The 15,762-nt window shown below is 42.7% G+C and overlaps 2 protein-coding genes across 3 annotated transcripts in view; both read right to left on the reverse strand.

The window, feature by feature from the left end:
* Positions 1 to 6,297, reverse strand: part of ca8 (carbonic anhydrase 8) — a 39,315-nt gene extending 33,018 nt beyond the window's left edge. The window contains exon 1 of one of the 2 annotated variants that reach the window (XM_022226673.2): positions 5,943 to 6,297. In XM_022226673.2, coding sequence (XP_022082365.1) covers positions 5,943 to 6,099 — 157 coding nt within the window. In that variant the 5' untranslated portion in view covers positions 6,100 to 6,297. Of the gene's footprint in view, positions 1 to 211; positions 734 to 5,942 lie in introns of those variants that run through there. The other variant, XM_022226674.2, reaches the window with a different exon arrangement.
* A 4,305-nt stretch (positions 6,298 to 10,602) lies between these two features.
* The window catches only part of LOC110974808 (ras-related protein Rap-2b-like), a 34,735-nt gene continuing 29,575 nt past the window's right edge, over positions 10,603 to 15,762 (reverse strand). Inside the window, exon 4 of the mRNA XM_022226690.2 lies at positions 10,603 to 15,724. Within this exon, the coding sequence (XP_022082382.1) occupies positions 15,381 to 15,724 (344 nt within the window). The 3' untranslated portion in view covers positions 10,603 to 15,380. The remainder of the gene's footprint in view (positions 15,725 to 15,762) is intronic.

Below are 15,762 nucleotides of genomic sequence, written 5' to 3' on the forward strand. Positions count from 1 at the left end.
ACCCGAGGGTGTAACAGCACATCATAAAGCCACACCGCGCTGCACTAAAGACATGCCAGTTGGAAATTGGCGATTGCCCTGTGCAGCGATAGCACTATTGCTTTATCACTTGTCGGCTTCTCAGTTCGGAGAAGCAGATGTCGACTAGGCGTAATTCTTAATGACAGACCCGTGAGAGATTTATTTTGCTCGAGATAGCTACACCACTCACCGTCGTTGATGTATCTCCATTCAATCCCGTCGGCCATGATGGTTTTCTCCACGACTGACATATTATGCATTTTGAAGGTGTTGCTAGGCTGGTTGCTATGGAGAAGGTTTTTTTCTTGTTTGCGTAACGAGCACTGCTTGCACAGAGGATGGAGGCAATGGGAGCGGTGTGATTTGTTTCCGTGGAGAGCGGTCGATATGCTTCGCGTTGGCGGGCGGAGCTCGTGCACACAGTGTACCAGCAAAGCGTGTACACGTGTCCTCGGAGGTTCTCGAACGATAGAATGAAAATAAATGAGGAGATTGTTGGCGACGGGCAGGCAACCGCATCTCTCACGAGGTTGTCATGGCAACAAGAACGGTCCGCTCGCACGCTGGACGGTTCTTGGGGGGTGGGAAATCTGTGCAGAGCCCAGAATGAGCTGAAACCTGGACGATTCCCGTTGCATGGCTGCGTGTTTGATAGACTGAGCGTCTAGAGACTGCGATAGAGGGCACTGGACTCTCAATGCCCGGCCGTGAGACGTTAGCTTCGTTCAACGACGCACGGTACCCGCAGATAAACACAAGATAAAGAGAGTATCGATTTTCAGCTCTGATATTCTGAACTAAACCCTAACAAATGAATACGCACGCGTGGAGAGAGCGACCCTTGCTCTTTTTTTATCAGACAGAATTTGAACAAGAAGCAGCAGTATCTTTTGTGAAAAGGGACGTTCATTTTTAAAGGCTGAGGCTTCTATATCTATTGTGAATGTTATGGTTCTCTTCCTTAGGTGTGTTTTTATTGCATTATCTTAAATTGCGGAGACATAATATTTTCCACGGTTTCTGCCTTGTCACCTTTGTGCACGGGAAAAAATTGAAAGGGATGTTCTGAAAATCCCGAATTCGAAAATTCGTACAGGATTTTCCACTGGTCCCTTACAAATCCCATGTATTCATACTAGGATATTTTGGAGGTTGGTACAAGGCTAAGGGTGTGACTTGGGAATTTGATTAATGTTCAGTAGGCCTTTGCCACCGGTGTCACGCAGCCCGCACGTAGACAGCGCTGGGGCCTCATTGTTTGTGTTGACGCATTGAGCTGCTGTGACCTATGAACAAGCTAGTTCGAAGCTTTCCCATGCAAGATTAAGAAATCAGAGTGACGAACGCAGAAACGTTTGAATGAACGAACGCACGAATGTTGATATTTGAATCATTTATAACGCACCTCGGTGATTTCAAACTGGCCTTTAAATATGTTGTAGGCCCTGTGCTCGTTGGATAATGTGGCACTGGGTATGGCACTTTTATTTGGTGTTCTGTTGAAGATTTTTGGGTTGTCCACGAACCTAGCATGCACTTTGGGAACGGGTCTAAAAACGGCATGTTTGGGCGACCGAAGAAATAAATTAACAAGCTATACACAACAAGCCGTCGACTTACAAACAAGATTGCCGGTTAAGCCAAAGACCGCACGATTTTAGCCCAAGATAATTGGGTGAGCCGAAAAGCGAACGTCTCCCACCCACACAGGTTTAAAATCCTGTTTACCTATTATAAGAAATACAGAAACTGACATGAATATAACCTGGTGCCCAGAAGCAAAGTAAAGAAAGTGCGCCAAAATGCTGCACTGCCAACTATTGCAGCCTACAACACATGAACATACATATAAGTTATGCATCAGCGTTAAGCAGATTGTAAATGTGCAGCTTTATACATTACAACTTATTCATGTATACAATTTGTACATTGACAAGGAGAATTTGTACATATACATTGCACTTGCGATACCTCTGTCTTGATTACATTGCCTGGCCGACACAAATGCATGCCACCCCCACGGTGGGCATCGGACATCAGTGATATCACATCATGATACCATAGACTAGTCCCCACCCCATAGTGACCGCTTACCAGGCTATTTATTAGTAACTCTGCTAAACTTCCACACTGTATGGAAACAGCGAATTGTAGTATGGTGTACTATTTTATGGTGTACTACTTTATGGTGTACTATTTACGACACACATTTCTCTCTCTCTAGCCTCCCTCTAGGCAACGCAAGTACACGACGCGACGGCACGACGGCTCCCTTGCGTCGTGCCATCGAGTGGCACCGTCACCTTCTTGCCGCTACGTTTGTACACACACGACACGTCGCGTCATGCCGTCGCCCGTCGCGTCGTACTGTCTTGGGTCCTTTCATTGTTGCATTTTTTTCTACCTAAACGTCGCCCTTCCGTCGGCCGTCGCGTCGCACCGTCGTGCATTGTGCCGTATATCGTTTTGTGCGTCGCGTCGTGTATTACGTCGCCTCAAGCACGACGCGATGCATGACACGACGCACGACGTGACGCGTCGTATGCTGTCGCCCTGTGCGTCATGGTGTTTATAGAGGGCGCCTTCACTGTTTTCTTTCATTTCCTTCCCCCATGCTTGCATAGTACATGCTATTCTGCATGCTGCCGCCGTAAGCATTTAGAACCTCGAACTGGCAGCTTGTACAATCACCTCAGCGTAGCTTTTGAAATATTGTCCAATCGTATAGTATAGATGGTAGAAGAACTAACGCAGCATGCCCAAAGCTACTAAGCAACATACACGGAAAAAGCAGCCAGATCGAGGCTCTGCATGCCTATGGCGGTAGCGTACAAAGAGCGAATAGGTAGCAGGTCTTGTTTCTATTGTTCTTTTTTCATGCATTCTTTCTAATTTTGTGTTTTCATTATTAGTGAGTTGTTGAAGAAAAGGTTTTCTTTTTTGTTTTTGTTTTAATTAAATGTAATTAGAGAGAGCGTTATGACCAACTATCAGCATTGTCTCCAGGAAATACATAACGTCAGCCACAACAATGTTTTAGCTTTTCCTGCTCTGATTTTGATCTTTCTAATAATTATTTCTAAATCCATTCTAATTGAGATATAATACCTCAGTCATTATTACGTGCTTGCCAATGTAACATGCAGATCTGATGAGAAATTATGTGCATGGCCAAACAGAGTTGGAGAAAAAACACCGTCACAATGATACACTATGATGCGTCTGTACAATGTTGTATTCAGAAACACGGACTCATATTGAAAGTGTGATGCTGATGAAGGTAACGAGGAAGACTGACCTGAAGGAGGACTAAGACGGAATATTCTGAGGGTATTATAGAGCAGGCTCGGTGGGAGTACTACTCAGAAATTACCGGGATGGACCACGGAGAAATACCGGTATCTAGAAGATTACAAATCTACCACAAATGGGATCTTTATCAACGGTATTGAAAAGAAATCACTGCCCGGGTAATTAAACTGTGACAAATTCTGGGCTTCCACTTACACGTATTTAGAGAGAACAGTCCTACATTACGCGGATTCTCTTTTTGCTCTTTTATGATTTTTTTATAAATAAAACACGACAGAAATTAATCCTAATCGATGAATGGATAAGATAAAAACAAGAAAAAATCAACACCAAAGAGCAAATAGTATGTACCTTGTAAGCACGGGGACGGAAATCATCACGCGGCACGTTTTAACAAAAAGAACTATACCAAACATTCCGGTTATACCGAATATTTATCTCCGCTATACCGAAGTTTCTGTGCACTTTCAATGTTACTTTTAAATATCTCTCTGTAAAGTACATAAAAAAGAGCGTCAAACAATCTATAGAATCTTTCCGCCTGATATGTTGTCATTGTCGACAAAAAAAGAAATGTTAATGTTTTTTCAAAATAAGATTTGTTCACGTACCGCAACCGTTTATGGTGCAGCAAAACGTGTGTGGTGGGTGCAGCTGGAAAAGAAATTTTTTTAAGGGGCAAGTAGTGATAAAAGCCGCTAACACGCTTTCGGTAAGCCCAAGCACATTATCAACTGATAGGCTAGTGAAGAATTTGGATTTTTCTGAAATAAGAATTTGTGTTAAATAAAGGAGTATACCTCGCGCAACAAAATCACCATATTCATATCACCCCTTAAGATAATGGAATGGTCCAAACCTAGCAGTATATGATGACATCGTTGCTCCTTTCCAAGCTCCGTGGCGAAGCCTGTTTTCTCAAACAAAATCTGCAATTTCTGTCACCTCCATTGTTTCCAACCGCAATGACTTTTATGCCCATAATGCAAGGGTAGTTACCCTATTTGTAAATTGATAAAGTGCAATTCGCACTGACCGACGACATGGGGATGGTTTTTGACCGATGTGCATGTGACGTGAACGTGTGGTCGTACATGCCAAGTTGCCAAGGTCAAGTGTTTATTCGATAAATTCTTAGCGTTTCATTGCTGTCGGAGTAGACACAAACCTGGAAGTACATTTGCCGACCGCTATTCAAAGAAAATAAATCAGGGTCGCATCTGACATGATTTTCTAAGGTCAGAACACATTTTCTAAAGAACAAAGGCCAGATGTAACATGGACAAAAAAATATGACACATTTGGACCCCTAATTTCCGGAATTAACTGTATACCATCTTTAATTTTGTGGATTAAGCGAATACCCCGCATACGTGGAAGGGACCGCGTATCGCTTGACGTTGACAAACACATTTGGAGAGACAAAGTTACTTTCAATCAATAAATCAAGCAACCGGCAATGACTCCCCCATGTTGCTCAAGGCAAAGTTATTTGCCTACCTAGAATTTTATGAGCGTGTGTCGGTTCCCTACACTCCAAGCTGTAATTTTGCAAAGAGTGCTGTGTCCCTGCAAAAAGAGTGGTAGAAGCCAGGAGCAGGTCCAAGGGGTCAGGGGTGGGGTCAACCCCCTTGCTCTTACACATACAAAAATAAATCGAAAAATAAAAAAGAAAGAAACATCAGTTAGAGTAATGATTAGGAAAGATGACATTAATTAAGTAATAAAGCTTATATTTGTAGTTCATTGACAATCCTATGGCATTATGTGTCGTCCTAGTCTTTCCGCAACAATCGGACGTAAAACTAATGACGGGCCCGACCCTCACCCCCAGGAAAATTCCTGTAGGCCTATCTGCCCCTAGAGGGTAATGGATATACTGCTGCATTCACATAGTTTTCTAGAGCAAATATCCATTTTTAGTGGAATATTGGCCATTAGAAAGCACGGTAGAAAGCACATAAATAATGATATTTCTCTTCATTGTGCATTATAACTAAGCTTGATGTGTTTATTCGTAGGCTTACGCATGCTGTTTGCTTGGTTTGTTTTGTTATGAATTGTGGTATTAAAAGTAGTTCTCGTACTCCAAAGCAGCTGTAGTGCCTTGGGATTCATTCGGTTGGGTTAAGTAACAAATGCTTATCCCGTCTGGTTGGGGCATTTGAAGCCTATCCAGTAAATTTCTAGAGTCATGTATACTCTGGGCTGATGGAATGTCAAGGGAAAGAACTTCATATACAGACCCCGCTTGACACCCTGTGCACAGACCCTATGAGACTGGTCTGGAAAATTTTTTTTCTCAGTTAATACCTCAATATTGTAACTGCTAATGTCACTTTTAGGACATGTTATTGCTTTAAGATGGCTGAGAGGTCACTGTATGGAAAAGTAGTGACATCCATGATGAAATTCTCTCCTCATTGATATGTAGCAATATGTACGTGCTGTATGCAAACCTATGCGATTAGCCAATGGTACAAAAAGAGAAATTCGTTGTTGAAATATATGTGCATGATCATTTCTGCCCCAAAGAGATATTGGCTGTAGAAACCTGTGCGAATGTCCAATACCCAATATCAAACTAACTTTACTGTCATACCACTCACATTTGTAGGCGGACTTTCCACCAGGGATGAGCTCACGGATCCTGGGCGCGCAAATATTCTTGATGACCGACAGCCTCATCACCGTGCTCATGGACGGCCGCACCTGCAGTCGTCTCTTTCGGACCATACCCCGCCGGGGGTGTGCACAAAACGACATGCTGTCGGACTGGCGAACGCTCGGGGGACGATGGCAAATGTTTCGGGGCTATGCTCAAAGACACCGGCAGCTTCTGCGAGCCCGCTTGTTTACTCTCCTATCTTCCCTGTTGGGACCGTGGTAAGACCACCCACAATACCAGAGTGACGTTCAAAGAATGATGCGATTGTTAACGACAGGTTCAACGCACGTGCAGTTATGTAATCTCTTTTCAAACTTCCCCAATCATGACAGTACCAGACTACTGCTGCGTTTCAGTGTATAACTGCTACCGAGTGCTACAATAAAGTGCGCCTCCAAGAGGTTACTGCAAATCGAGAAACGAAGTTTGCTTCGCATTTACACAATGGAAGAATGCAGTAAACTGCAGATTTTAAAGCAAAAACTAGACGATGATGGGAAACAAAATCGGGGAGGCAAAATGAATAACACAGGCCAAAAGTATTGAGGTTTGGTTTCAAAAGTACTTGTATTCTCACCTCCTTCTTAGCCTTATTTTGTAAATGAACCTATATATATGAGGGAGGAAACTTCTGTTTGTAACAGGCAAGCAAAACTGTAACTGTGGTATTGGAAAACAATCGACAAACGGTAACTTTCCTTTCGTTCAAAGTTGTCAGTTTTCAAGATGAACTTTTGAAGACATTTTGATTGAAACAGGACGAGTGCACGGTGCACAAAGCACCAAATGCGTTTGTGTAATAGCTCATGTCGACACAACAGAGCGGGGAGTTCATGAACCGCAAAATAGACCTAATTGAGACAGACTGTACTTCCTCTTAAAGGATAAAGCGTCCAGAAAAAAATTAATGATGTTTATTTTTAAACTTTTGCTGCGGCAACAGTTCTTTGCGGGTGCAGAGCTTGATAGACTGGTTTCCGTTCTCCACATAGTCTCCGGACTCTTTTCGGACGTCCAATGTAGGAACCAATGGCCGGTAATGAATTCTGGTGGAATTTTTCCAGGTTCATGTTATTGAGGAAATGAGTATGTTGATGTTCATCCCAAGTAACGGTAAAAGTTCCCATTTTGCTTATCTGCTTTATGTAATTGTGAAAATAAATTCAGTATACATTGCTCGTCCACGTGATAAGTGATTAATGTTATGGTTGATATGAAGTTACTGCAAGAAGAGGTGAACATAAACATTTAGCATGAGAGCAAATTACAGCATTATGGTAAACAGGGGCTAATAGAAGTCAGTATTATGTATTATTTGTTACCTAAGTGACGAGCAAGATTGACCAGCGTGCAATCAATGCCACTGGCTTAACCACAACCGTTTTAAACCCAACCCCCTATGGTGTATGTAAAATAATAGTCGGAGGATTAAGGTTTGTTAGGGTTATCACTCAAAATTCACACAAAAGGGTCAATCAGACGCGTTTAAATGCAAGCTAGCTACCGATTCCTATACATGATATGCTTTATGATCACTGGGACTGGGACCTGTTTAAAGGCTTGATGTGCCCTCAAGTGAAATGTCCAGTTCGCACCTTTCAGCTTTTGCTAAATATCGCATCCACTTGTGCAAGAGCCCTCTGATTACTTCGACCTCTTCTTTGAGTAGCTACAGATTTTTGTAAACATCCAATGGCCCAGGGTTAGTGCACATGCACATGCATTGATAAAAGCAGCAACATACCCATAATACTTTGAGCGTGGACTACTCCTAACACCGTGAGGAATGTTTGTGGAAGATCTATCCCTGGCTCCTTATCATTATGAAGGAAATTCATGTGAATTGTATATGAGAAAAAGGATCATTTTGTCAAGCACAAATAGAGGTGGCTGAAGTTACATTCTACGAAAAAAGAAGAAAAAATCAAGGCAGATTTTGAGGAATTCTGCACATTTCACAAAAACTAAAGAGGGAGAAAAATGAAACAGAAGAAGAAGAAGAAGCTACGAATACATGGTTTGATGAAACGTCCAGGGTTGTATGTATGGCTGTACATCTGCATTATGAACTGCGCCCGCTAGTGTCTTATGCTATCAGCACATTCCCATCTCTGCTTTTCAAACTTACGTGGCCAGATAATTCTCGATTTACGTCGTCCCACAGTTTTAAGCACAAAATAAAGCCTATGAAACTGATGTGGGCAATTTTTTTTTTAAATTGTGAAAGAAGAATCGATTCGTTTTCTGATCCAAAGCTCCCTCCTCACTTTGTCTGTGAGCCCGGGTATGATAAACGGCGCCCTCTTGCAACACGGCACTTTTTGTGCAAATGTCTGACGGTCAAACACTAATCAACCCCTTCATCAAATGATGCTTTCTATGGCAGTATGTACGATCGACCGAATTTCTTCCTGGTGACAATTTATCATTCCATTTCATTTTCATTAATAAACAGGAAATTGGGAAACTTCTGTCTCTTTCACAGAGCCTAATCTCAGCTGTTCACCGCCTAATCTCAGTCAATAAAACTGTAATGAGATCTCGCCCACTCGCCGCAGCTGCTGCCGACATTTTGTCTGGCTATGGCCAAGCCATGATGTTTGCCAACGGCTGGTTGGCAACCAATAAGCTAAACGGTGTTCTGTGAAATGTGCACTCCCTACATGAGTGGCTGTCATTGAACCTCCCTTTTGAGCATTTTTACCAAAGTGAAGGAACTTTATGAAAGGATTATATAGACCGAATAATAGCTCATAAAAAGAGACATTTATATTAAGAACAAAGTTGTGCAAAGGCACCATTTTATTGAAATCAGTGATAGATAGGGACCGAAATATTTTTGAACAAAAAAAACCCAAAATTGTGTATTATCCGACAGTGCACTAATAGGGCCTACTTGTTTCACGCGGATCCGAATTGCGATCGGTGATTCCAAAGCTGGTTCGCGCTATCAAATAAGGTGGGGTCTGGTGTCAGTAAACCAACGTCGGATCACTGATCGCGATTCGGATCCAGGTGAAAAAAAAACAGGCCCATCGTTGCATGCTGTGCTGTACACACAATGAACAGCCATTTTTGCTCCAAAGTCTGGAGTTGGCGTTACTCTCTCTATAAATACAGCTCTCGCGCTCATTTCATTGCAGCACCACCTTTTGATATCACGTGACGGCCATCTTTGTTGTGCCGGAACTTGAAGAATAGCAATTCATCCGATCCGAAGACGAGTGAAATCCCCTGCTAAATACGCCCTACCTTACTTGCCAATTACACGTGACTCCAGGAATTCCTTCTCGTTCATTTGCTCCCGTTTGTCTCTTTCCCCTCGTTGCGGTTTCATTTCTCTTGGTTTCGACCATTGCTGACAAATGGATTCGCAGGTTTTATAGTTATTTTCCCAGGGATGTCCCTTACGCCTTCGCCGTCGTCCGGGGCATCAAGAAAAAATGTCGCGCCGCGTAGATCTGGGGAAAAAACCCGACTCCCCGTAATTATTTACAGAGGGTGTGTAGGGGGAGATACATTAATCTTCCCCCTTACTGAGAGCCACCTTCAATCGGGGAGGCTCGGCGTGAAGAGGTCATGTTTTCTTGTGGCTGAAGGGGAGAGACACAGGGAGCAGAGGAGAAGTTGGAATGCTTTTGAAATCTCGTTCCAGATTCAGCGGCCGTGTAGATGGAGTGCAGCACCGAGTACAGTCTTCTATTGTTCTGACGAGGACCCCGAAATACTGACTGAAACGCGGTGGTATGCACTTCAGAATGCATTTAGCTGTTTTAAGACCCGTCACATTGTGTTGAATCAATCCAAGTTTCCCTTTCCAGTTTGCTTGACTCTTGATGTCAAAACTCTATGGCGAATCCAGCTCTTGGGTTGGGGGATTTATCTAAAATGACTGTCCGATTTTTTTGTTCGTAAAATAATCTGTATACCTTCCCCCAACAAAGGAAGTAGTATTGTTTCTGCAAAAGAAAAAAAAGGGGATGACTTGCCCTTCGAAACTAGATTCTGTCAAACCCAGATACACATGCGAAAACTCAGGTAGCCAGCGCTAGCGACCTGTTACTAATTAGCTTGAGCAGTGCCTTGGCGCTTGCATGGTAATTTCTACAGAAATTGAAGCTAAAACCGAATAATTAGCAAAGGACATGATTACGCCTGGTGTAACATCAACCTGTTGCCCTAGCAACGGCATCGTGATCTGCGAGACAGGGTAACCATGGCGAATGCTTGAGCCTGATGAAATATGAATGACTGAATCAATCTGGGCGACACAGAACAGATTTTCGCCTGTTCAGCCAGGCGTTGAGGCCTCGGCCTTAAGACTCCAGCATCAACCCCCTATGTGAACGGCTGAGTGCACGGAAAAGACTTTTCACATACTGCCGCCATTCCTGCAAATCGAAAAAGCAGGCAGCATGTTTGAAAGCTGCAGCGGTTTTCTCATTTGTCTCTGAGGAAAGTAAAGTAGATGTGTCTATCAGGTCACGTGTTATACTTTCTGTTATTTCGCCTTTGTAGATTAATGAGAAACAGAAGAAATATATCTGTCAATCTGCTGAGTAGAAATAGTACTAAAGAAAATAAGTCCAAAACGAAACTCATGACCTTTCTCCCAAATTTTATTCATCCATTTTCCAGCTCCGCATACATAGAATTTATAGCGAAATACAAAAATTACATCGGAACAAAATGGATTATATATACATTTTTATAATTTGAAATACAGATTCATAATATAAACCAGAATACAACAAATATTGGTAAGACTGACGCAAGTCTGAAAATCACAACAGGCAGATCATAATGTTATCCGATTGATAACATCATGTTTCTCTTTCATGCCTAAATGGAATACATGTAGTCTAATCCCTCTCCTGAAAGTAATCCTAACCTCTCGCGTACTTGGCTGCAATTGTCTGTATAGAATGCTGCAAGTATACATCCCGTGTATGCAGGGCACTTGTCTTCTCCAGAGCCTTCTTCCTCGGCAATTCCGTCTGAAGCCCTCCACTAATTAGATTTCATTTCAGCAAACATCAATCTTTAAATTTATCTTGCAAACCTTTCTAAACCGCAACACCACTAAAAAAAAAAGCCGCGGTGGTGCCGTGCATGTCATATGACGGCTTGACAGTCGGCATCGCGAACGTACAGACCGGCTAGAAAATCCCGTGGGCGTGTTTACCATGGAAAGAAAACATATTTTCCTGTCTAAAGGTGCATAAATGCGCCGTTCAGATTTTGTATCATCGCTCGAGATCACGAAGCGCTCTTTTAGTTTCAGAGTGTACCAACGATCGAATTGGCTGTCTCGCATCAGCGGCCTTTGACGTTTTCGGCGAGGCGGATTTAGACCTTAGGAAAGACGGTCGACCCTTCAAAACCAGGAAGTCGTGCACAGTGTAAGAAATACATCAATCAAACCATGTATACTTAGTGAAAAGAACTGAGTGAATGTTACCGGTTCAGTTTTTACATTATGTTACACTATGTTACAAAGTCCACATTTATTATTATAAATTGAAACAAACATTTTAGTATAGTCTTGATAAAGTCATCGATAAATTATGATAAAATAAAACAAAAATGAAAACCACTGTTTTATATACATGATAGCACCACGAGAGTGTTTGATTAATACCTTACCCTACGGGGAAATGCTTTAATACAACAATTTGTATAATTCCAATCCAGCATGATTTAAGGGTTAAATGCACTCTGAATATCAAATTAGCGATGTAAATGTACAGTTTGAGGAAGAATGCGTTCATTTTGACAGCGATAACTATTGACTCTGACCAGTCGTTGCGTAACGACCTGTAGAATTATATTACGCTTCAAGCGCAATATTGATTCTTCAATGAGAATACATATTATGGTTGGACGGTCTTCATTTATACACTGAGCTAATCCCAGAAGAAAATTGAATTACCCGTGGAAAACAAATTGGGGGGATTTAGAAATATCTCAAAATAAAGCATTTTTGCAAGCATTTTAATGGTTTCTATGATAGCTTTGATTTGGGCGTTTGTTCGTTGTTTCATTGCCGTAGCTGAGGCTCCTCTTGTTATGTGAGATAACTCTCTAAAAGCGATGATGAAAGATACAAACATCAGAAGGATCAAATATATCATAAAGCAAGGGTTCAATCAATGATGAGGTTCACTGAGGTTAGCTCCCACAAAATAACTTGAGACAACTTTACGCCTGACGAAACGAAGTGTGAATTATCTTCGGATGAGATATTCATCACATCAGGCTCTTAACGCCTGCAGTCGTCTCTTAAAACGAGCAGCGTGGTCTTGGTACTGCAGGGATGAATCCCCGACATTTGAAAGTTAAATTCGTGTAGTCTAAACTGTGCAGAGCGCCTGCAGGTATCTGAACGAACCCAATGCGAAGACACGCATGAATATTCAGCTTCATAATACGCCCCACAGTATCGAGAAAAATTGTGCATAAATAAGAGTCTACACAGATTGTTTTAATCGATACTGGGGAAGCAGGAAGTGGTTGATTTGACACTGTGGTAGGCATCGATACTCTCTTGTATGAAAACTCTGCTTTCTCGCGAATAGGATTCCTCTCACGTCTGACCTTTAGTATTCCTGTCCCAATACCTCAAAAAGCGCCAGGAATCAGGCACAAGGGTCACGTTTCAGATTTTCGTCATGGTAGCAAGTTGAACCTACCCCCCAAATTTTGACGCTTCCCCACCATAAAAAATCTGTGGCTTGTCTGAGACCAGACGATGCATTTTCCCCGACAGTGTGGACGAAGATATTTGTCATAGTTTGCATTTGATCGATTTATTTGCCGAACGTGACAGAGCATCTGGGACATCGTAGCGGGTGACACTGTCATCGTTATTTTCCACCCACTCTGACCTGTCACACCTTGTTATACCACGCGCCGCGTGTGCCGCGTTATGCACAGTTTTAAGTTCAAGCCGTCACCACGGTGCATCACGCCACGAAGGAAGAAATTCAGAGGTAATGATTTTAATGAGTCGTCTGTCATGGAACACTTTGAGGTGAATCAAACTGGGACCGCTCTTACTGATCATAGCCCCTGCAATATTACAAGTGCATCATATATAACTGATAATGCACATATCCCATTAGTCTAATTAGCCGTTATCACGAATTCGACTCATTTGCCTCGATCGAGCCGTCATCAGTTATAAGTACACATACAGACTGGTACAACTAGTCATTAGAGGGGCTCATCTGCATCATCTTTATGGGTTCAATACGTAATCAATTTATAAAAACAGTTTACGAATGACGTCACGGAACGCTGATAATGGCCATTGGCCAATCACCTTAATTGCTACAAGGTAAAAGGATTGAGGAACGTGTGAGACACGCTCGCTCCTTATTCAACCCAAATTCAATTGGGAAGAAGGAAATACGAATAACACAGGCAGTGTTTAGACTGGAAACGACCACAAAGCCTTCCATCAAAACAAACTACTGGATTTATTATGCAGGTGTCCACACACAACTGAGAGGAATGCCAATGTTAAATGACATCTGAGACAGCGGAGTAAAAATAATGGCAACTCACTTAATTTAGGGACAGACACTTAGACTGAGGGACAAGGCTGATTCAAACGTCTGAAGTCCACTAATGTGTCAACCGTACCTTTAATTTGTGGACTTCTAGCATTACCAGAGCCACACTAGCTAGGCCTATATCATAAGGTTCACTCGCACAGGCGAGCTCTTTACTATCATCCCTACTGGCTTGAACACCGAGGTGTGCATACCAGCAACGATCGATCAGATTTCGAGGGATGTTATTTTGAAGAGTCCAAGGACTACATGATGGAGCATCCGCCATAATTTGGCGGCTGAAACAACAGCTCGGCAATATCTATCTTCATTGAGTCGTGACGTGATCGTATTGGCCCACACTCCATTTGTGCATGGCACAGACATGATTTCCATCGGCCACAATGCGGGCGAATCCCAGAGAGCACATCTGTATCTTACATTACAGGGCCACTCGTTGATCGATATCAGTTATTATGGATCTCGGCAGGACATAACCTAGCCTACAAATATGATAGAATACATTTCACACGTGTAAAAGTAGCACGCGAAGGACCCAGAAAAAAAAACAAACGACCAAAAGAATTTGTATTTCGTGACGTGAAATAAGCGGTACGCACTCCTTTACCCGAAGATGGTGGTTTACATTTGTAAAATATTTCCTCTTCTCCGTTGAGGGGTAAATATAAGTATAGCAACTCGTACTTTCACTGGTCGTCATAGTGACCAAATATTCGCCGACAACTTAAAAATTTTTGACACCTTGCAACTTTAATGGCATGTTTCATGAGCCTGAGGAGAACATGACCGCCACACTATTTAGGATGAATTTTGTCAGGCTGGGAATGCTTAGATGAAAATAAGCCCACTCAAGTTTCCGGAAAAGCAACGTATCCGGTGAACTGTAGGAGCTAACGTCAGCCAGGAACAGATGTTTCTCATCCGAGAAACTTTAACTTCCAAACAGATGGCCTCATCACATGATACAGCTGCCAAGTCATGCAGGCTTGATATAAAGATAGGAGAACACATAAAAATGAAATATGTGTTACGATGAAAGGGTGGCAATAGCGTAAGGGCGGTTGTATAATCTTGTTGCAAAAGCACAGGAACAAGTTAAAATATGAACACAAATGTCCCATTATCAGCAAGTGCTTTCCATTACAAAATACCGCCTTTATTTACTTTTAAATAACGTAGTTTGAAACAGAAGTCGACATGGAAACGCAGCATTAAATTCTTGAGGACAGACGACCACTTAATAGTTCATTCGCAATCGACAAAGAAGTGATTTTAATGACGACCTTACTGTGAACGTCTAGTCGGTATCTAAAAGCTGGAATTCATCTTATTTCAAAGTTCCCCAAAGCAATTTGTGTTATAAAGCTCACACCAGAACATTTAGTACATTTAGAAAAGAAGAAGTGGGAATTTTGACAGCACGTGAGTTCAATGCGCATGACAAAAATGGAAAAAAAAACAAACTCCAAGTACTGTCTGCTGCCACCAAGCAAGTGAATGGTCCCCAATGGTTTCATTCATAGGGGTTGAACGTGGATATCATTGGCTGGTCGGATTTCCCAAATCTGCGCTTCGTCTTCGCCTTCACCTACATAAACAAAGTTGTGTTCTCGACGAGAGGGTGCAGTTCAATGCAAATCCATCAACTTTTGCTTTTTTGTCTTCCGTAGAGCCAGAGGTTGGAGGCTTAGAAGCCAAAGAGTGGAGTCACAGTTTGGAGGCTGTAAAGGTAAATGTCTAGAATGTGCACTCTGGAGAATCTCAAGCCGGACAGAACGCCCATATTATTTTGTTTGGTTTATTTACAACACTTCCATCACATGGCAGGACTTGGAGCGTGCGCGGTAACCCGGCGGCTCGTCCGTGCTCCTCCGCCGGAGTATCCGCTCCAGGACCCCACGCGCCCGGTTCAGCATGGAGGAGCGGCGCCGCTTATGGACGACGCTCTGCCGGCAGGGACTGTCCACTTTGCCCGTGGAGTCCATGCTGCCCCGGCTGCCGGACTCTTCCTCCTCATCCGACTTGAGCCGGCTTCGGAGCCGGTACTGTCGGACCACGCCGTGGAAGAGCTGCTCGACGTTGTGGGAGATGGCTGCCGAGGTCTCGATCAGCTTGCAGTCAAACAGAGCGGCAAAGTGCTTCCCTTCTGTGCGACAGTAATGAGAAAAAAAAAGCCTTGTAAAG

This window comes from Acanthaster planci, linkage group LG06 (assembly GCF_054643075.1).
Source record: "Acanthaster planci isolate LZ-2023a linkage group LG06, COTS_SCS, whole genome shotgun sequence".
NCBI lineage: Eukaryota > Metazoa > Echinodermata > Asteroidea > Valvatida > Acanthasteridae > Acanthaster > Acanthaster planci.